We start from the raw sequence: 23,389 nt of genomic DNA, 5'->3' as shown, positions 1-23,389 counted from the left end.
CTGTTGTTGTTGTTGACACTGTTTTCGGTGTTGTTTTATCCAGTGCATGCTATTTGCGAAATTCAATGAATTTTTGCTAAATTGGACGAAACTTTGCGAAATTGAACGAAACTTTGCGAAGTTTAACGAAATTTGTAAAATTTAACGAAATTATGAGAAAGATAACGAAATTTGGAGAAATTTCTGAAATTTTGCGATGTTTAACAAAATTCGGAAAGATTTAACGAAAATTGTGAAATTTACGAGATCTTTGAAATTTGGAGGAAATTTGTTAAATTTAACGAAACTTTGCGAAATCAGATTTTAAGAAATTTAACGAAACCTAATTTCATCAATTTCTTAAAATTTTACAAATAATAGGCCCTGATACCAAAGCACCTATCATACTGTTAGTTAATATACACTAACGGCATGAAACAGTGTAAAAATGAAAAAATTCCATGGCACACTGCCGCAATTTATTGCTATATTTGACAGAATCAATATTTTTTGCTACTATGCTAGGTGCTTTAAGTGCACTAATGGGTTACACAGAAACAAGAATGTAACACAGTGAAACAGTCAGCGCACTATTATATTGCACAAAGAAAGTTTTTGTTTTTCTTCTTCTAAATTCAATGCATTTCGCACCACTTAGCATTCGCATCATGGCCATCATGGTCAATGTAACATTATTAAAATTCATTAGAGAAAACGAAATGCCAAATAAATCACGAAATAGAACAAAACACAAAACGAAATTATAAAAACTCACCTGTCGGTACTCTTGGCAATACGTATGCACCATCATCTGTATATATTGAGACCGGGTCGCATGCAATGTCATTCGATTTCCGTTCCGTAAATTTAGTTGCAGAGCCGATGGACGGGCCAATGTGACAGCTCCGGACAACTCTGCAAATGGCACTGATTTGATCACTGTTATGTGTTCGGGATCCCGTCTGGCGAGATACACTCCACTATGCGATACAGCCAGAATGGACACTTCGGGAATTTGCGGCGATCCGCTTACAACGAATAAACGAGCAAAATACAACGGCCAATTGCGAGCCATGTCGATCAAATGACGCTTGACTATCGCACGAATTTGTCCTTTCATATTGTCGGCCGTAACTCCGTGACCACCGAGTAGGTTCAAAGCTGCTCGTTTCTCTTGCTGATTGATGCGTAGCGTTGTAGTGAGGCCGAATACATCGTTGGCAATTTGCATGAATAGCAGATCTATCGCAGCTGGTGGTCCGATTGGTTCACTGGGACGGAACATCTCTTTACGGACACGAAGCTTCCATGGAACTCGATTGTAGGTCAGACAGGCTGATGCTGGAGACTTGAGTGATGGCGGTACTGGCGTTGGTGCTGTTACTACTGGCGTTGACCATTCATCTTTGTCGACTTCGTCATGCTTGTCACTGCTCTGGGTAATGAATGTCGAAGCTGAGTTCTTACGTTCTCGTTCCAAACGATTGGCCATATGCGTTTTGAATGTGGCTCGTTCTTGGCTTTGAGCATATGATTTGTGGTGATAGGCTTTGTCCTTCTCGTGCATTAGGTCTCGTTCGTACGACTTCTTCTCGTCGAATATCTTTTCCTTTTCAAAACTTTCCTGTTTAGTTGTCACAGGTTTATAGACCTTGTTGCTCTCCTTTTCCCGTTCCACCTGTCGCAGTTCGTAGATTCTGTCTCTTTTTTCGCGTTCTTTGTATCTCTCACGATCGCTTCCACTTGATGGCGGTCCTTCTACCTCTGAACGATCCCATACCGATTCCGAGAAATGTTCCCGATCCCTTGATCTAGACCGTGACCTCGAACGTTCTCGTTCCACTGCGACTTCTTTCTTATAATTGCTTTCGTAAACCATATCCAACTTGGCGGCTTCAGCTCGTCCCCACGAGTCATAACCATCTTTGGACATTTCCGATCCATTCCAGTTTTGATGGGCACCGAACGTGTCTCTTTCTTGTCGCTGCACGAATGCGGGCATTTCTTGTGGATGCTGCGAAACTGGCCCAATTGGAATCGGTGGTGGAGGCATTGGTGGAATATCTGTCGGTGGACGGATTGGTGGAGGCGGAGCTGGCCAAGTTGGAGGCGATGGACGAGTTCCCATTTCCATTCGTTGAATATGCGTTCGAACTGACGGTTGATCAGCGCCTTTCGATCGGTCATTGGCGATTAAGTGGCCACTTAGTTGCTGTTGCAACATCATTTTACGAGCGTCTTCCAATTTCGCTGGAGCTCTTTTATCAGATTGAGTGCTTGTCGATGATCGAACTGAATGTCCTGATGTCACTTGCTCCAAACGTTGTCTCATTTCTGAACTTAATTTCAACTTTCCAACACTTCCCGGTGGCGGACGATCCGCTCCGATTTCGAAGCTTCTGCGAGATGTCTTGCCCATTTGATGTGCAGAATTGGCCTCCGGTTGGCTGAACTTTCGTTGCGACTGATGATGAATCGAATTCTTGATGGCAACGGTTGTCGTTTGCGGTTCAACGTCATATTCTTCCCAGTCAACCGCTGCCGATCCGTTCGGAGAAACGCTGTCCTGCGATTGTGGAGTTTGTTTTCGTTGATTTTGTCGCATTTTGAAATGCATGAAATTCTCGTCCCCTTCGCTCATGTTACTGTCTTGCGGTGGTGGCCATCTCCACTTACCAATGCGAACAGTTTTGGCGCGTCCGTACGGATCCAAGAACGGTCGTGCTTCGGATGGATCTTTGAATTCGAGTGGTGGAGGCATTGGTGGTGGAATCGGCGGTTGAGTGCCATTGCTCTCCGATGATCCCTTTCGGTATCGATCCATTTCCGAAAATGGAGACGAGGAGATGCGTGTCTTAGAATTTTGCTTTTTCGGCGACGACTTTTGTATTTGAGTAGTCGATGTGGATGTAATCTGTGTATGCGTTGGACTAGTTGTCTCCTGTTGACTGAGCAACGTTTGTAGAGCTTGATTCTGTGCCAGCAACTGCTGTTGAATCTGTAAATTTTGAACCATCGCCGATTGTAGAAAGGCTCGCTGCATATTCTGTTGATATTGTGGCGAGTCGGCATCGGATGGCATTGCTTGAAATGTGTCTGATGCAGTAGAAGCGTTCATCAGCAGAATTTGATTCGGACTGATGGGACTTTTCGGGGACATCAATGCTGGGGATGTAACGAATCCATTCGTTGTTCCGGAATGATGCGCTGTTCCGCCACCTTTGATGGATTCGGCCAATTCAGATTTGTCGGTTAGTCGACGGAGGGAATCGTTCACGAAAATCGGTTGGAACAGGTCTGTGAAGAAAAGCGAAAAATTTATTTAAAAAAAAGTTAATTTGATCGAGAGGCATGCAGTGCCTGTTATTTGTGAAATTTTGCGAAACTTAACGAAATTTGTGAAACTTAACGAAATTTGTGAAACTTAACGAAAGCTTTGGAAATTTAACGAAAATTGTGGAACTAATCGAAATTTAACGAAATTTGTGAAATTTAACAAAACAAAATGCGAATTTTATAAATTTAGCTAAATTCACAAATAATAGACCGCATGACCTACCTGTGATGTATTCGTCCAACGAAACATCGTTCGGGTTATTAATGGCTTCCACTTCGAGATCCAGAGTCGAAGAAGTTGAAGGTTTCTTGTCCGTTTTGCTTCCACCTCCCTTAATTGCTTTCGCTAAGCCGCTGGCATTTTCCAAAATGTTCAACGAGCTATCGTTCATTATAGGCGCTTCAATGAAGTCTCTTATGTTTCCACCACCTCCTCGTATGCTAGCAGCCAATGATCTAGCATCCGATAACTCGTCCAAAGATCCATCGAGCACCGGACTGAATAACTCATCCAAAAACTGGTCAACATCGGAAGCTTCGCTCAAGGAAAAGACAAAAATGAAAATTATTTCAGAGACGTGGATGGAATGTCCGTTGAAAGTTTACCTTGCGATGGAACTCTGACACGCCTCACATGACTGGCTAGTGACGGAGCTTCGCTTGTATCACTCATTGCCGATGATCTAGTTGCGTATTCTGATCGTTCCATGTATTTACTGGAATGCGATCCAGCCGATCGTCGTCCAGCATATTGTGATTTTTGGTAGCGTGGAGCCGGTTCCTTCGAAATTATCGGCGCCAGTCTTTCCGTTGAATGGTAACGATCGTTCAATCTGCTCTCGGACAGACCCAAATTTGCTAGAGGTTCAACTGGTGCGGGGATATGTTGAATGATCTCGTTGCCACCATCTCCACCCAGCAAATCATCCATGGACCGTGATCGAGACTTGTCGATTTCGAAATATCGTTCGTTCAGAGCCGAGCTTCGTGACAACAAATCGTGAGACGTTTTCCGTTGCGCTGGTTCGAATGACCGTTGATTGTATTCCACCTTATCAACCATTGGTTGCGGAATCGGTAATTCACGTTCAGTGGTACGTTGATCGCGATCCATTTTCCGGTGATCGCGATCGATAGACCGGTGATCGCGATCGATAGACCGATGCTCACGTTCGGCTTGTCGATGTTGTTTCGTTTGAGCTGGAGGCTCTGGTGGCGGTACTTGTGGTCGTTTCGGACTTTCTGGTTCCACTGACATAGCAATTCTTGAATTCTTTCGGCCGTTTCGTAACAGATCACTACGAACGGCTGGGAAAGCGGGACAAATTTCCTTTTCAGAAATCAAATCCAAAACGTAATCCAAGCCACACGACTCGGTAACAAGACCAGCATCATCGAGTAGAACTGACCAGCCTTGAGTTGGTATGCCGAGCGATGAAATTGCTAAGGAAGCCGCTTCTTCGCACGTTGTCCACGAATCAATTGCTACCGTTTGCGTTACATCGTCTGGCAGTGTTAGACCGATCGCAATATCGGAAGACCTGGATGTGGCTCTCCATTCTAGCCACGTTGGTGGAAAGACTCTGGTTGCAGATGCTTGACTGCTAGGACCAGGACGTAGCAGCTTTTTCAACAGAATGTCTTTCATCGAAGAAGGTGCATGGTCCGTGATGAACTTCATCAAATATTTATTAAGAACCGGCCCGGGCTGGAATGCTGACACACAGTGAGCCAACAATTGCCACATACGCATGGCTTGGGCCTCATCGGCTCGATAAATTTGATTGCACTGCTGAACTAAAATCTCATCTCTCAGTCCTCTGGCCGATAAGCCTTTGTGCACGATGTAATCGGCAAGCGCTTTTTCCCGAGCACTGTCCAGAGTGGTGTCGCCTGCATAACGCAGAATCAGTTTAAAAACTGCCAATGAGTCTTGATGGTCTTGGGCACGCATCGAGGTCCGTGCCAGCAATGGTGCTGAAATGGGATCTCGTCTGGCAGCCAATTTAAGGCCATTGCAGTACACTGAACTGAATTTACCGAATGAAAATTGGTCGAGATCGGTGGGAAGATCTTGTGTCGTCGGTGGACCAGGAACTGTACCGACCACTTTGACCAGATGACGATCTCCGTGCAACGGACTCCATCCGTCCATTTTGGAAAACATAAACGCCAATTCGGCAGGCACATCCAGATGGATCACACTCGTTCGCTCCTGTTCTTTCACAATTTTCTGCTGTTGCCGCTCTCGTTGCGCCTTCTCCATTCCCCGTCGTCGTTTCATTTCTGATTTCATTTTGCCGTAAAGTTTACGTTGCTTTCTGCCACGGAACAGCGCTTGCATTTGAACGGTTCCCTTCTTCAAGTTCTGATATCGTCGTCTGTGGTGATGACCTCTCCACGCTGACTGTATTTTAACGACAGCTCGTTTCTTGCGTTGCAATTTCTTTCTGGCCAACATGCCACGAACATTTCGTTGAATTATTACGGCCGCATTCCTCAACCGCTCCGAACGACCACTTTCCAACGTTCGATGTTGTGCCTCACGCAAAAACACACGAGTCGCTCCCAACTGAAAATCGGGACCCTCAATTCCCGTTCTGGGCAAATTGTCCAGCACAGTTCGACACAATTCACGGTATGGAGTGCCGCGTGGCAGCGGACCCTTGATCATATGACGATAGCGTTCAACGAAATGCTGAAATCTCAATCGTACTGGGTAGCCTTTCTGTCTGATCCGTATCGTGTCCAGCATTCCAAGATAGCGCAACTGTTGCAGAACACACGGCATATCCATTCGTAGAGCATGCTTATCGTTATTGGGCTTAATGCATCGGATGAACCACGGATTGCATTTGGCCATCGATTGAAGTAATTGTTGCAGCGAATCGGAGAACCGAGCAGCAACTGTTGGAGTGCGCGGTTTCATCGTCACGAATCGGCCGTTGGAACCTTTGGGCATCGTTTTACCGATATCACGCTGAGCTCGCAGCTGACGTGTCATATCTCCGATCAGTGGAAGTTTACTGGAAGCCAACAGCTCCAGTACATCCGGTCGAAGTGCGTCTCGATTTTTCTCGAGAAATCCTTCCACACAGTACCACACCTGACCGGCATAGTGTGTGACTCCGAATTCCTGGGCTCCTATTCTCGGTCGCGAGTAAATTTCGTTCAACGCATGGTTGTAGTGACACTTCTCCAAGAAGCTGAGGTCACTGGCCCGTGGGAAATTGGATTCGTCGTCGAGAAGATGAAAGATTCCAACGGGTTTCTTGGCCAACAGATGTATGACCGGAAGATTGTCCTCCCAGGTTAAGGGATTCCATTCCAGTCGTTCCCTAGCATATTCGGCCTGTTCCAGTTTGAAGACATGCTTGTTGAAGTAGAGTTGAAGATTTTCGTTGGCATAATCTAAAATGAGAGTAAATTGCATCCAATCATGTCCAATCGAAGTCATGTGAGTACTCACTTATGCACAGCTGTTCGAAGCTGTTTTCGGCCACGTCTTCGAATCCGAAAATGTCTAAAATTGAAATTCTGTGCGCATCATGGGTGCCACCTTTATGTACAATCGAATTTATGCGGGAGACGAGCCTGGCAGAGTCAAGAGTTAAGAGTTCTTTTAGCATCAACGAGTCCAGAACAAAATTGTAAATTCGACACTCACCAACTGAACAGTCCCGAATACAGAACTTTTGCGAATGCATCACGTGCATCCAATGCCTGATCGATCCCCAGTGGTGTGTGAAGTCGTTCCGATCGTGCCTCAGTAATACGAGTCGTCAACGACAGCAGCAAACCATCAGCGGGAATATGAAGTAAATGGGCCGCCCATTTGATTTCAGCGTCCGATCCAACCTCAACGCCCTCCTGGCCGTGACGCAACTGTCTGCGATGAAAGTAAACATTTCCCAAATGCAGAACCGAAGCCAGAACGCGTACGATTCCTTCACGTTCCACTTCGGACACGCCAAGCACTTGCATGGCACCCTGTAACGAACTCCAATCGACACGACCCGGAGCACAGTCCGAACCGCCTTGATTCAGGTAGAAATATTTGTCGGCTTCCAGAAGTCCGTACTTGGTGCGTTCCGATTCTGATAGTCCACCGAGCAGTTCGTAGAAAACGTGATAGTTTCGTTCGCTCGGCGCTTGAGTCACGATTCGTGATTTTTCCAGTAAATATTGGGTGATTTTAGCTCCGACAATGGCTCCTTGTTTGAAAAAAACTTCCAAATACTTCCCGAATCTGGAACTGTTGTCATTTCGGGCTGTTCGTGCGTTTCCGAATGCTTCAAGCAAAGGAGCAGCTTCTAAAATTTGTTCGGTGATAACAGTTGATGCACTTCCACCACCAGGCACAACTGCTGCCAAATATTGCATGACTAATTTGGTTGACTCGGTCTTTCCACTTCCGGACTCTCCGGATATGACCACCACCTGTGGCGATGGAAGCGATGCGTGTGCAGCAGCACCAATTGCAAATAAATGTGGCGGAAGTGTTCCCAGCGGTTTTCCGGCATATTGCTTTGCTATTTCTAGACCGTATGAATCGGGGAACATTTTGTACGGATTGACCGCAATCAGTATGCTTCCGGCAAATGTGTAGATCAGTCCACGATCGTATCGCAATCGTAGATTCCACAGCAGGGAGGCCTCATGAAGATCTTCCAATTGGGTCATATCATCAACGCCACTGCTTCCCAGATCCTGTCTGGGACGAAGACTCCCTTCGCCCGGGGCGAGTGTGAATGTTTGAGCCTGAAAATAGAAAAGAAAAATTGTTGAAATTCAAGTAATTGGATGCTTGCGCAGCATTTGCAGTATATACATTGTTGGCAATGACGTCACTGCACAGTGTGGACAGCCTTTTCACAATTTGTGGATAACGCCACTTTGTCTTGTCTTTCTCCCGTTTTTTGCGTTCCAATTCGGTTAGGCTGTCCACATTGGGAATATCGTCGATATCGACGGATCTCTGGCGACGGTGTACCGAGGCGGTAACTAATAGCAAAGACGGTGATTCACATGGTGTGGACACCTCGGAACCGCCTTTTTGCCATGGTTCTAAGTGAAAGCGAACTATCCTCATCTAACAGTCTCATTGGTTACCAATCGATCGAATCGAATCGAGCTATTGCTCTGCCTATCACTTTTCTATTAATTGTTCCGTGGATTGACCTCATTGAGCTCAGCCTGAAAATTCACTTTTTAAACAAAGCAAACGGCTCGGTACAGTGTTAGCAATACAAATCGATGGCACTCGGGTTGTTCACTATCATTTTTATCGTTATTTAACGTCGTTGTTGGCGTATGTAGGCGAGTCGAAAATAAGTGAAACTGAAGCGCCCATACATCAACTTTTCACGCACAATTTTCAGAAACAAAACAACTCAATGGAAACGTTGACTTTGAAATAACAAACATAACGAGTGCATATAGTATGTCGACGCATAATGTTTATGCCTCAATTTCATTTTTGCAACTGCAATGGGCCTTCTCCACCACACACTGCAATGATAGAAGATTCATACATAAAACGATTTTCTTTCTGCTGACTTCTTTTCGATATACTCAATTCAATATACGCGTTTGCCGTCTGTGCATTTTAATTCTGCCTCTTCATCCACACATCAAGCGGTATCTTTTGTGCCAGCCAGCACCAATAATAATTCTTCTCATATATGTGCTGCTCTGTATTATAAGCATAAGAAACAAGATATTAACGAAAAAATGCACGTATTGCAATAAAACAGGCACATATCGATGGAACCGCAACCATTTAATGTTGCGTCCAGGTTATGGGCCTATACAATTTTACTGTCTTCTGGTGCAGGTACTATTCCGTGCGCGTAAATTTTTGTTCGTTTTACGTTGTTTGCCATAAAAAGTTGAGGAACAAAATTCGAAAACATTCGAAAACATTCGAAATCTACATTCCAGTACTTCTGATTGCAGCTGGCCGGCCATGATTCATAGTAGTAGAGTCATTCAATGCTGTAGTAGATTGCAATTTTTTGTAAGTCTGATGGAAACAGTGACAGCAGCACTAAATGATTGCGGGTACAGTGACTCGTTCCCCGATAATATCAGTTTGAAATACATGCTCAGATTTTGTGAATTTTGATTTTTTGTTTGTTTCGTTATGAAGGTAGGCTGAAAGAAATGCAATCAAACCAGTATGAAAATCTGGTTTTTGAACTTAGGAAAACAAAAAAAAAAACATTTTTCATGCCGATGCAGAATAGTCGTCAATTCAACCGTTTCTAAACCAGATAATCTAGTTGGTTGTTGCAATGTAAGCAGCACACCGTAGTGTGACTAGTTCTCAAACTTAGTTTTTATTTATTTTAGATACTAGTGGAATAACGTGTTAGGAGGGTGATGTGTGTTCGCTTGGAACGCAAGCTAATATTTTCTAAACGTACTACGTTCAGTGGTGCAGCAAGTTCTGGTATGAAATTTTATGTTGCACTCATATTGGATTTGCTTACGTCAAGTTGGCGCTAGTGGTGATGTGAATTCGATTCCATATAGACTTAGCAGGTGCAACAACATTAGTCACACGAAAATATGACTTTGGCAACATCACAAAAATGAATTCACTTCAAAGTCTGGATCCGCAATTTTTCTGATCTGCTGAGGGTTTGCATCTCCTTCAGTGTTTATATACTGTGACGGAACCCAAGTTTCGGGTGGATATAAGATTTGTTATGTTGCATCCGTTACGTTTGGCGTAATAATTTTATTGGACTATATATTCATCCGAAACTAGGGTTCGGTGAGTTTTGATGGACTTGCATTAGCTTCAGTCAGAGAAATGATAAATTGGTACGCCTGTGGCGAGACAAAAGGAACATTGGAATGACAGTTGGCTTTTATGGGAGAGAATGTGAGAGAATTTGTATGTAGCCAACTGTCATTCTAATGTTCCTTCTATCTCGGCACAGGCGTTATAATTCATTTCTCTGCCTTCAGTGTTTACATACTATGCATGAAGTAATGGCCGTTTGACAAGTGTATCGCCCCTGGTGTTGAGAGGGTTTTGATTTTTGTTATTTACACGTTGCTGCACGTGATGTCAAATTCAAGGTTTTCATAAAAAGGTTACGCAGATGGTTTGGTAAAAAAAGGACTTCACCTTGCACAAATTGACCTTGGACAGTATTTGACACTGCAATATGCACCATAAGCCCTTACTAGACGAGAGAATCTTAATCTATTGCCTGCCGTTAACACTTCGACGCAAGTCCTATTACTAGAAAAAATTTCAAAAAAAATTTTTTGTCGTAGACTGCAGAACCAAACCAACAAAGAAATTCTAGAAACAAAATTTTACCAAAAAAAAATTTGCGTCACAAAGTGGCAGATGGTTCGGACGTATTAGGACATATTCTTGCCTATTTTAAAAAATTTCTTAAAAGTTATTTCCGCAACATATGCCATTTGTGACGCAAAATTTTTTTGGTAAAATTTTGTTTCTAGAATTTCTTTGGTCAAATTTTTCCTGTTACAGTTTTTGCGTACAAGCGCAGAATGCGTCACCTCCAGCGATATCAGTTGTTTTGGAAGTATGCAGAGGGACTTGCGTCAATTTTACTCTTTTGAGTGTTTTTGACTGTTGTATCTACTGTAAAACCCCTTCAGCGTAATTCTTTTCACAAGTGTGTAGAACAGAAGGCCCAGACGTTAAAGACGGCACTGTGTTTAATCTAAGTGATTTATGTAAACTGAGCATCGACACGTACAGTTTGTAATACTGAATCGATGTTGCATTACTAAATAGTTGAGATAGTGTCAGTAGATAGCGGAAATAGACTCAAATGTAAGACATATTTGAAATGTGGCATTTTCGAATATATCTGCATTCGTACGAATCGATCTGTATGCTGTCGACATATTTTAAACTTGGGTGTACTACAACTCAATTTATGCAATTCGATTCGCTTCGAACAGAACAAACAGTTTCGCATACCGAGAGAGAGAGTTTAGTTTGAGCTTACAACCAATATATTCCGTCCACTGTTACCTTTCATAATTTATGCGATATGGCAGCGTTTGGTACTGTTGCATTGAAATGGAAGTAATAAATTTTTTACAGAATGATAATTAATCACACGCCCAGTCTAGCCTACAACCGTAATGTTTGATGTATATTGATTTGAGGGTCTATTAACGCAGCATAACTTTCGAGCATAATTTTTGTTTCGTGCTCCGACACAATAAAGCGAAAAGAAAGTGAGAAAATTGAAAAAAAAAAATTATTTCGAATCAACGAACTCACCTTTCCATTGATTAATGCCTGTACGATAATGACTTGAGCGGCTCGATGAACTTCCTGGATTTCGCCAGGCAATGGATGACCCAGGCCTGGATCGAACCAAACGAGGTCACCTTCGGACCATTCCATGTCGATGCGATTTTAATTTCAGTTGGTTGCGATGATAATTGGGTAATTCAACCGATTAGTGTTTATGTCTTCATATCTGAAACGAATTTGAAGAGAATAAATGAATCAATAAAAATCGCATAAAACGGCAGATAAAAGAACGGAAATTTTATTTTGCTTTGCATGTGGTCGGTATGGTGACATTACAGAACGAAATAAAAGGACATTAAGTGAATCATTACATACTTGCTATTTCGTTCTGTAATAATTGTTAACAGAAGAAGATATCGACATAAGAGAAGGTTTCATCTACAATTTAAAGCAGGATTTTGCAATGGTCAACGAAATCAGTCAAAAATCCCTTAAAGTGTAAATGTGACGCAAGTCCTTTATCTACTTACAAAATAACTGATATCACTGAGAGTGACGCATTGTGCGTCTGTACGCAAAAGTTTTATCAACAATCATTCCTAACAATAGGTTCCCCAACATCTGCTACTGGTGAGGCAAATTTATTTTTGTAAAATTTTCTTTCACAAATTTTTTGAGTCAATTTTTTTTGATAAAACTTTTGAGTACGGCGCACAATGCGTCACCCTCAGCGATATCAGTTATTTTGTAAGTAAGATAAAGGACTTGCGTCACATTTACCCTTTAAGGGTTTTTTGACTGATATCACCACTTTTGTAAGTATGTCATTTCGACAGCATCAAAAAACCTTATGGAAATTAATAAATTCTAGAGAAGTCAGCCTGAATCCCAAAATTTAGGAACCAACATTGGAAAGGCTAACTCATGTCGAAAATAACCCAAATCCATCGAAAAGTCCGATGGAAGTTACGTAGTGCCAGAGAAATCATCTGTCATCACAAAATTTAGGAACCAACGTTGGAACACCTCACTCATGTCGAAAATAACTCAAATCCATCGAAAAATCCGATGGAAGTTAGGAAGCGACAGAGGAATCATCTGTCATCCCCAAATTTAGGAACCAACCTCGGAACCTCTCATTCATGTCGAAAAAAACCCAACTTCATCAAAGAGTCCGAGGGAAGTTAAGAAGTGCCAGAGGAATCGTCTGTCATCACAAAATTTAGGAACCAATTGGAACGCCTCACTTATATATCGAAAATAACCCAAATCCACCAAAAAAACCGATGGAAGTTAGGTAGTGCCAGAGAAAATCCCAAATTTTAGGAACCAAAACCTAGATGAAGTTGATACTCACAGTTTCCTAAAACAAGACACGTCTTTCTTGACATTACCATCCATATCATGCACCAAAATATACAACACACATACAAATTGGCTTTTATATGACATTTGTATGAAGACTTTGGGGAACCCTAGCTCCCAATGCAATGGGTTGTTTTGTATTCGCGTATACATAAAAACATTCGTTTAATGACGCATTTAGTTGATCAGTTCAATAATCTACTATTACGTTTAATTTTGAAATAGTTTTTTTTTAATGAAATGTTCGCGTGGAGTGCGATCTTTTATGTAACAGAAGGTTGTATTGTGTCGAACAATCGGAACAGAGGCAAATCTTCATTTGCTTACGCTTTATTGTTAAGTATAAAATGATATGCGTGAGAATTTCGAGCTCGAATGATGGCACATTGTGTTATGTGGTCCATGACTTTTCCACGATTTTTTTTTATTTTTCCATTTTTATAGAAGGAGTTTGTGGTTTTGTTGGATAATAACGAATGTGGAAGTATATCACTAAGATTTTGAGCTACCGAGCGGTGTTGATGGAAAATCTACGTCTTTTTCGTTGTAATCATTAAGTATAGTTTCCACTTAAAAAGAGCACTCCGCTTAGTCTCCGTTTACATGACAGTTGTAAAATAGAACAAAGGAACTGTCACGTAAACGGAGTAAAAAATTGAAATAAATTCAATTTCCACTCCGTTTACGTGACAGTTCCTTTGTTCTATTTTACAACTGTCATGTAAACGGAGACTAAACGGAGTGCTCTTTTTAAGTGGAAACTATACTTTACTCTTGCACGATGAACAAAGTTTATTGAAAATTTTTATTCTTTCAATCAACACAGTCAAAATAGAAACAATCTAAAAGCAACGACTATTTTAGCTGAGTCTCGAACCCAAATATTGACACAAAAGCTGTGGTACGAGCTTTCTAATCTCTGTAGTGGGAAGCTAATATTAAAACCTGATACTATGACCCTAGTCATGAAAGAAACTTTAGTTGTACGAAACTAATTGGCTCTTCATGAATCAAAAATTACAGTCCACTGAAATGCATAACCCAGGCCGTCACTAAAATTCACAATACACAATTATAAAACCGCTAAGCTCAGTTTGTTCATACAATTTGAATATTTCATTCAATGGAACTTCATTTAGAGACGGGTATACACATACGCGATCTACTACCTGTAATTATTTTCACACAACAAAAAGATCAACTTTATGATAGAGATCACCGATTGAGCAAGATGGTTTAAATGATCTCATTTTTTGTAATGCTATGTGACGAAGATCTTAATTATGCCAAACAAACAAACTACGGAATGTCTGTATTGCTTCTGAAAACTGAAAAATATTTTTGTTTTCTATTTAAAAATTCGTGTAACAATTGCATATGTTACAGACGGCTGTCATTTGTTATAATAACAACTGTAGAAATAAACAACAACCCGTGACTAACGTGGTCCGATATAGCAAACACGAAACATGTTCAAAACAAGTGAAGTACAAGATTTGGTGATTTGGTGATACTAAAGATATACTTGCTGTCTGCAAAACTGCGAAAGTGTCGCTAAAACTTGTGTAGACCCCACTTTCCGGCACTCTTTAATTGGTATGTGGTTCTTAGAGGTAAATGAGACACTCCCTCCACAATAAACAGTGAAAAGACTATCTAAAACGCAATTTAGTTTTTAAAAACTGAACATAGCAAGATCGATTTTTTACAGGCTGCGCCATAATTGTGAGCAGTCTTTTTTGTCGCATTTACAATAAAAAATACTTGTTAAAGGATCTGACACAGCAACTGGATCAATGGGAGTTCAACGACCCTAAATCAGAAAAAATTTATTTAAAGGTTCGAAGAGTCACAAATCCTTGTAGGATTGTCCTTTGGAAAAAAGGCTGTTGCTATTCGAACACAAGTGCGAATAGTCAATTGTGAGACTATTCGAACACCAATTTTTTTCTTATTCATTTGTTTCAGTAGGATGTATAAACCTTTCGTTTATTTTTTATTAAAAAAATTTTTTATAAAGAAATTATTCTAATTAGTTTTTAGATTTATAACAAATCAAATATTTGTAAACAAATGTTAAAATGACAACAGTTCCAGCTTTTTAACTCAATAAGTGAATAAGGGTGATGTATGAAAGCAGATCTTTGTATTCTTGCATTACTATGTATAAACTGTATTTTGTTTTTAAAAAAAGCTCCTTATGTTCCATGTGGTTCTTAAGCTCTTTATGTTCCATGTGGTGCATAAGCTCCTTATGTTGCATGTGGTGCATAAGCTCATTATGTTCCATGTGGTGCATAAGCTCCTCATGTTCCATGTGGTGCATAAGATCCTTATGTTCCATGTGGTGCATAAGCTCTTTATGTTCCATGATGTAAAACAAAAAATAAGTGCCTTATGTCCAATGTTGAAAAGGGAAGCATAAGTTCCTTATCTTCAATGTAGTAAATGGGACCATCAGCTCCTGACAAGCTTATTGATAAATTAAAAGAAAAAAACGTCATTTTTCTTATAATTCGCTAATGTGACACGTCGCATTTCTGCATTTAACTTTTTTTTTTAACTATTCAAATTATAATCAGAAATTATTCATAGAAAATGTGACAAGAACATGATAAAAATTTTGAATCTCATCTACTAGCTCCATGAACAAATTCCACAACAAACCGCAGTTGACAACCAGCAGCGAAATAATTAACATAAATATTCGAAAATGCCATTAAAAATTTCAGTCAAATTCACATTCTTACATTTAGCCAATTTTGACTTACTAACCCATAAACTGTTATGTACAATAAATTAGTCGGACAGAGAAAAAACACGAACATTCCAACCAAAAATACCTTACACATAACACAGCACACATAAAGTTAAAAAAGAAAAGATTTTCAATGTCACACATAAGTTTAAGTCGAAAGAAGAAATAAAAAAAACGTTGAATTTCAGTTTGTATATACACCTAATATGAAGATGCTAATCAACCAACGCATAGCACAGGTTAAGCATTTTTAATTTAATTTAAAACGTTATTCATTATTTAGGAACATATACGCACACACACCGGTACATATTAAGTACTCCGTGAAATGTGTATTTATATAGATTTAAATCGAAAAAGACATCAATGACCGAAACAACCGGAACCTCAATTTTCCTTATTTACACTTTTCGGTTCTTCTGTTTATTTTTCTCATTTCGCTGTGCATTTGTGTCGGTGTTGTGTATATGTAAATTGGGTGGATAAAGTCACATGAATAACTCGACAGCCAATCTTGGTAGGTACTTGGATGTTTTGTTATTCAACGCAGAAATTGGCTAGCTAAAACTAAATTTGAATTGCAGTCACATTTCGATGGAAGTAAATTGTTTTTTGTTGAAATTATTGAGCACGGAGCAGTTTCTGTCTATTTTTAGAAATTCTTTAGCTTTTAAGACCTTCGCGCACTTACGCCGTTTCGCTCTCCGTTTACGTGACAATTGAACAAAAGAAAAGATTTCGAGTTTTCATTCAACATACAAACATTCAAGTAAATCTCGAAGTAAATGGAGAGCTAAACGGCGTAGATTAGATTAGATTAGATTGAAGAAACCCGGTTCAAAAACCCTTTGTTTCCAATCTCCAACTCTTTCTAATTCTTCTGTTATACTAGAATCTTCCAGATTTCAGCAGGAAGTCTTGAACGAGTCTTCCATCTAAGAAATATACCTCAGCCTTAGATAAACTTCATATCATACAATGCAACGACATCGAGATCAACATACGTTGGTAATGTAAATTATACGTGATCGATGCAAATCAACATAAACGTGTTGCTGCATTCTTCAAGTATGACAACAAATATGCACGAAAGCCTGGACTGTCATCATCATGCATATTTAAACAGCGAATTCGTTCAAAGTGTTTGAGCAGAATGTCGAGATAACCCAAATCCATCGAAAAATCTGATGGAAGTTAGGAAGTGCCAGAGGAATCATCTGTCATCCCAAAATTTAAGAATCAACCTTGGAACACCTTATTTATATCGAAAATAACCCAAATCCATCGAAAAATCCGATCGAAGTTAGGAAGTTCCAGAGGAATCATCTGTCATCTCAAAATTTAAGAAGCAACCTAGTGGAAGTTTAAACTTAATGATCCCAGGAATTTCCAGCAAGAAACACGTAATACGCCACGTTTGTCCCTAGGTAAAACAAGAGCATGCAAAATACGTTACGAAACTCGGGATAAATAACGTTTTTGTGTGATTGTTGACCAGTTGAAGTTGACCACGATTTCGCCTCGGATCAACAAATTTCACACGAAAACTGGATGTTACAACTAAGCCGACCGTCGAAAGTTAGAATAAAAAAAAACATTTTCACAATCTTCGCGCAGGCCAAACTCCCGAGGGCAAATAAGCCATTACTTATAAAAGAACAAAAGACTTTTGATTCAATGTCGGTTTAAGTTTAAGTTTATAACAAAATCGGTACATTTTAGAGGCATACCGCAAAACAAGCGTCGATAAAAAATAACTTGTTCGAATTCCGATGCCCCATTGTTGCAGGTAATATTGAAAGAATAAAACTGTGAATTTTGTCGCCAATTGCCACCAGTCAATCGTGAAAATCGTTGAAATGATAAAATCACTCGTCTATTTACTACTGATCACTAGTTGTGTGCTGGCATTTGTCGGTAAGTTTTCTTTAGTTCAACCAGCGCACTTCAAGCAAACGTGATCATAGTGGACTGCTGAAAGATAGAGTACTATTCAGAATACCACTCATGCTTGAAGTGCGTTGATTCAACTCGAAACATCCTACATCGACATTAGTTTTAATCGTAACGATTTTAGACCACCGACTTTCAGATGATTGTGAAGAAATACACTGCACCCATTTGTGCAATAATATAATATTTCCAGGCAGGATCTGTATTGGACAGTGTCTTAGTAATGGAAATTGTCACTGCATTTGCGAGTCCATAAATGAAGCAAGACGAGCGCATTGCTAATGGCTCGAAGTCATTGGAAATGCAGAAATAATAAATTTTTACTTCGCTCATGTTGTGTTTAGAATACTATTTCGATTAACTACATCTGACACCACATCCGAGAGCTCTGATTTTTGGGAGTTCCAATGCTCGACAGCTTTAAAAACACATTGTATTCAAATCCTCGGGAATGAATTCGAAAATAAATTTCAACGCTTCCTTATTGAGAACATCGTGAAAGGTAATGTTTCAACGCTGTCGTCAGTGAGCCCCTTGACACTTTCAATTTTGGATTTTCAGCGGCGTGAATACCATGAATTAGTGTGCACAGTGTCTACTCTACATTTAGGCGAAATTATGAGTAATGCGCATAGATTTCCACACGCAGTATTTGCATACTTTGAGGCGTGTATGCAAGCAAAGTCACGTTAGGCCGGTGGTCCAGGCAGTCAGTCTCACAGTCTCACAGTTTCGGAGACAGAAAGCATATCAACAGTTTTAGTATCACATCTATCACTTCAATTCATCAAAGTATTTTTAAGAGATTTATATCAAAATCTTGAACTTCACTTGTTTTCAACATTTTTTCTGTATGCTGTATCGGACAACGTTGTCGTTGTTATCGTTGTCGAGATAATAACAAAAGTGAAATTTTTACACGATTGGTAAGTAGAAAACAAAATTGTTTTTCAGTTTTCAGAGGCAATATGGGCATTCCGTAGTTTGTTTGTTTATTTGTTTGTTTGGCATAATTAAGATCCCAACAAAAATCTCTTCGAGAAAAGTGTGACGCAGTCTTTGAAGTACAATTTCTAAAATGATGAGAAAAACTAAGCCAGCTTGTTTGAACTAAAATTGGGTGTAAAATTTAATTTTTGAGTAACGAAGCTGAAAGCGTCAACTCTAGCAATATCATTCATTTTAGAAATTGTACTTCAAAGACTGCGTCACACTTTTCTCGAAGAGATTTTTGTTGGGATATCAGTCGTTTTAGAAGTTTTAGAACACTGCTTTTTATAACAGTTTATAACGGAAATTCGGAAATTTGGCGAAATTTGAAAATTTAACGAAATTTGAAAATTTGACGAAAATCGAAAATTTGACGAAAATCGAAAATTTGACGAAATTCGAAAATTTGACGAAGAAAGTAATTCTCTATCTGCCACAATTCAAGAAATATCTCCAAAGCCCCAATTGACCCACCCATTTCTAACTTTCGACATTTTTCACATATGCCCCTATGTTCTACTCGTAAAAGTCTGAGACTTTGTCGAAGAAAGTAACTCTCTATCTCTCATAATCGCAAAAATATTAGTCCTTTCATCCTAAGCTCGAGTAGCTCAAAATTTGGTCACTCTAATCACTCTAGCTCAAACGAATCTGACGATTTTTTTAATTATTTTTTTGTTCGAATCGTGTTACGAATACCTTTCATTTGATGGGTCGCACGCCTCTGTAGGTTTCAATACAGCTAAGCTACAGCCGAAAACGCATTCCCGACCCTCGAAAACCACACTCAGAAACCACTTCGAGGCCAATAAAACAAAATTCTGGTTTTTCCTGGGGTAATGGCGTATCACAATTTCATTTTTATGCCCACCCTGAGGTTCCTGCAAAATTTCATGGAGATTGGCTGACTAGTTTCCGAGATCGTCCGTCGATAGATAGATAGATAGATTAGATAGAAACATACAGAGTAAGTTGAAAGATTTTGATTGTTTGGGAAACGTTAATTTGGTGCAGTTTAGTATGAAAAGTGACCAATTTCAAAACGATGTATCTCCGGCAATTTTAAAGCTACATAGTCGAGTGATAGCTCGTTTTGCTCGTATTTTGAGCGAGAATATGGTTTGTGGTGATATAAACCAAAGGGTAGAAACTTAAATTCTCGCCTATATATAGTTGCCGCGTCTCAAAAAAAATTCTTCGTTCTTTTTTTGGAAGTTAGACTGCGTCAAGTCCTCCGCTATCGCTCCGGACATGATGTTCGACACATAGCAGTACGACTGAGATCATTTAAATTGTCTTGTTCAGTCGGTTGCTTTTTGCTATGACAACATAGCACTGCTCCAAGCACTAACACTCATTTTTCAAACGTCAAAAATCCTACAAATTTCAAACATGAAGGCATGTACCATTGCATAGCTTGTTCGTTCTTATTCACATCAACAAATCATGCCACCTGTCTTCACGAAAGAAATGCAATGCCTAAAAAACGACGTGTATATTAACCATATGAATACGTTACTTCGGTTCAAGTAAGTTAATCGGTTCCGATTCGAACGGACCGATTTGCATATACGATCTTTAGCGCATGTTATTATGCATTTATCAACCGTAATTTTGTGTCTATTAATTTGATAAAGTAAAATATTTTGCATACCAGAGACCATAACTTGTTTGTTGGTAGAGAAACCTGCATTTCTGTCCTTCGAATATTTTTTCAATTTGTTATTTAAATGGAAATATTTTCGTTAAAATTCCGCTAGCTCAGTCTAATAAAAGTGTACTCGGGTCGATTTAAGTGTTAAGAAATATGTAATTACATTTTGCAACAGCACTGTTTGTGGTTGCGCTACCTATGGCACAGATAAATTAATTCAACAAATGTTAAATTAGCAGACATTTTATCGTGGGCTCTGCGTAGACCCTTGACAAAATTATCAGTAATATAACTCCTAGCATTAACCTGTCACATACGTCTATTCATCTTTTATCGATACCGACGACAAAAATAATGACAAACTCTGGTCCTTTACATACTAAAATGCATGTTAAAAAAAATTGAAGTACAAGATTTGAAATCAATCGATTAAAAATACTTTGATCGATGGAAGTAATAGACCCGATAACAATACTGGTCATATGTTTACCACCTGTAACAGGTTAAGGACTCCCAGAATTTCATTTTCACCGCACGAGCAATATGTTGCTCTTGTGACAACTTAAGCTCTAATAATAACACAAACTCACCAGCTGACGACGAACAGTCATGTATCACCTCTCAACACAACTGGCCCTACATTTTTTTCCAACAAAACTTTCTTTTATTTTTACTGATCATTCGAATTGGAAACAAAACGACAAAAATAACTAACTGAGCTACACTCTCAGCCACAAATTCACTTCCTATACTCTCGCCGGTAGAAATGTCGCCGACGATATCGACCTTTTACCGTAGCGAATTCATTAGGAATGCGATAATTGAGCACAATTGTTTTGATTAGTTTACCCAATTGGCCGGTTCTTCAATGCACGCATGACAACCTCGACTAATCGCTGCTGTGGCGATTTATATACACGTATACAACGCAACGCATACACACACACTTGTTTCAATTTTGATTTTTTTATTTTGAAAAAGATATTTTTGCTGTTCACGCCCCGGGAGCAATGTACGTTAGATATTCGCAAGGTGTTAAGCATTTGAATGTTGTGTTTTGAGAGAGAGATATGAAAGCAGTAGGGAGTAAAAAAAAACATTTTTATGGACATTAGCAGGCATATGGCTCTGCTATCAGGTGTAGATAATCGATTTTGTTAATTTATGTAAATTGTATTGATTGCTTGGTGTGGCATTACGATCTTAAGTCTTGACCATTTTCTACATTCGATTGATTATTCGGAACTGAGACCTACTTTAAGAATGTTAACGACAAAATTAGAGGGTTGTCATAAACGGTGTCCAATGATAACACTCCATTTTATTAAAACAGCTCAACCTGTCATAATCAGCTGATTTTATCTGTCATTGACAACAATGACAATTATAATGAAGACGATCAACAGCTACGTTTCTTTAATACATAAAAGCGTACAGTAAATGTAAAGAAGTACCAGATTTAGTCTAGGAACATCACGTCATGCTTAAAACAAAAGAAGTAGCAGATTCAATCTTTCTGCTGCGGTACACCTGCCGTTCGTAAAATGTTACTAATGGTAAGCCTCTCTCGACTGCACTCAGTTCTGTTTCGTTTCTAACAACTATTACGCTCCACTGAATGCAAATCGATTGTAAAATGAAAACGCGGTCTCATCATCCATCACTAAGGTTAGCTCGCATTTGTTGTTAGTTGAATAACAATTCGATAATTGAATTACATTAATTGAATTGTGAAAGTACCGCAGATGAATGCACGGCCTGATTGGTCATACTTAATGCGTTACAAAGACACATTGCTAATCGTTATAGGAAAAAAGAAACAAAGAAAATTATTGCCCGTGTTAAGACCAATCGACCCAGTGCTAAATTGTAGCCTTTTGTGCGTAAAAATAATATATCTTCGATGATAGCTTCGTATCCATGTCCTTTCTGTGAAAAGTGGGAACATAGTTTTGTGTTGACATGTGTTGGCTTTCGGTAAGAATCATAAATGTTTTTTGGTGGTAACTTACTACGAGAAAACGCAATAGTTCACGAAAATTGGCAAAAGTTCTGAGCTTTCTCACCACAAACATTTAGGATTCTTACTGAAAGCCGACACAAAATGATAGGCTAACCAGAAAAAATGCGAATGGTAAGTTATCATCGAAAATATATCAGTTTTTGGCTCAAATCTATGCTACAATTTGGCGTTGTGTCGATTCGTCTTAAGTGCAATGGACCCTTTGCAAATTTGTGGCCTACACTTAGGCGGGAAAATGTTTGTTGTAAAGCCTTACGACAGATTTTGATCGTCAAGAGCTGTTCTTACCAAAAGTTTCTATACCAACTGTCAAAGTGACGTTTTAAACGTCAAATGATATTGAAATTAGTCACAAGAACCGTTAATTTTCTGCACTTCTATTATTGTAATAGAGCCAAATAAAAATCTACGATTTGGTGACCATTTCGCAAATTTATTTTTGTTTGACGTTTAAAATGTCATTTTGACAGATGGAATAGACCTACTACTGATCCCAGCAGTCACAACTATCTTCTTAGTGAAAGTTGTCATTAAGAGCAATGGACATTTTTTGCAAATTTGTAGCCTACATTTAGGCGTAAAAATATTCGTTTTTTGATGATTTCTCTGAATTACAGACAAGCATTTTCAATTTGATTGAAAACGAACTGAAACGCTCCCATTTTCATATTATTTTGACATAAACAATGAGTTCAAGATAAATCGACCGATTTTGAAGAACCGACCATACCTGGTACATCACTGTTGGATTGATGTTCATATCCGTTATGCCAGTTCTAATAAACTAACTTCCTTTCCAAACATTTTCTGATTTCATTTGATAAACCGTCCGAATTTAAGCAAATTGAATAGCTAAGGTCTGGACCTTCTTTTTAAACAATGTATCACTTCACTGACTATTCTCACATTCATTCAATTAAAATGAAATTTTAAATTAGTCCGAAATTAAGCATTTAACTTGAGTCAAAGAAAAATGGCACCGACGCCACTACCGGCAATATATCATCCAGCATTTTAACTGAAAACAATCGGAAACAAATTATGGAATGAGAAAAAAAAGAATAAGATTTT

General features: G+C 39.4%; 1 protein-coding gene across 3 annotated transcripts in view; it reads right to left on the bottom strand.

Annotated features, from left to right (window-relative positions):
* Positions 1–23,389, bottom strand: part of LOC119075770 (unconventional myosin-XV) — a 102,330-nt gene that overhangs the window by 47,799 nt on the left and 31,142 nt on the right. The window contains exons 2-7 of one of the 3 annotated variants that reach the window (XM_037182316.1): positions 11,600–11,801; positions 6,983–8,076; positions 6,785–6,909; positions 3,922–6,726; positions 3,539–3,850; positions 755–3,276 (exon numbers count right to left, since the gene is read on the bottom strand). In XM_037182316.1, coding sequence (XP_037038211.1) covers positions 755–3,276; positions 3,539–3,850; positions 3,922–6,726; positions 6,785–6,909; positions 6,983–8,076; positions 11,600–11,725 — 6,984 coding nt within the window. In that variant the 5' untranslated portion in view covers positions 11,726–11,801. Of the gene's footprint in view, positions 1–754; positions 3,277–3,538; positions 3,851–3,921; positions 6,727–6,784; positions 6,910–6,982; positions 8,077–8,146; positions 8,657–11,599; positions 11,820–23,389 lie in introns of those variants that run through there. The other 2 variants (XM_037182317.1, XM_037182315.1) reach the window with 2 other exon arrangements.

Source organism: Bradysia coprophila, unplaced genomic scaffold, assembly GCF_014529535.1.
Source record: "Bradysia coprophila strain Holo2 unplaced genomic scaffold, BU_Bcop_v1 contig_232, whole genome shotgun sequence".
In the NCBI taxonomy this organism is placed as follows: Eukaryota; Metazoa; Arthropoda; class Insecta; order Diptera; family Sciaridae; genus Bradysia; species Bradysia coprophila.
This window is presented reverse-complemented; position numbering and strand designations above follow the sequence as displayed.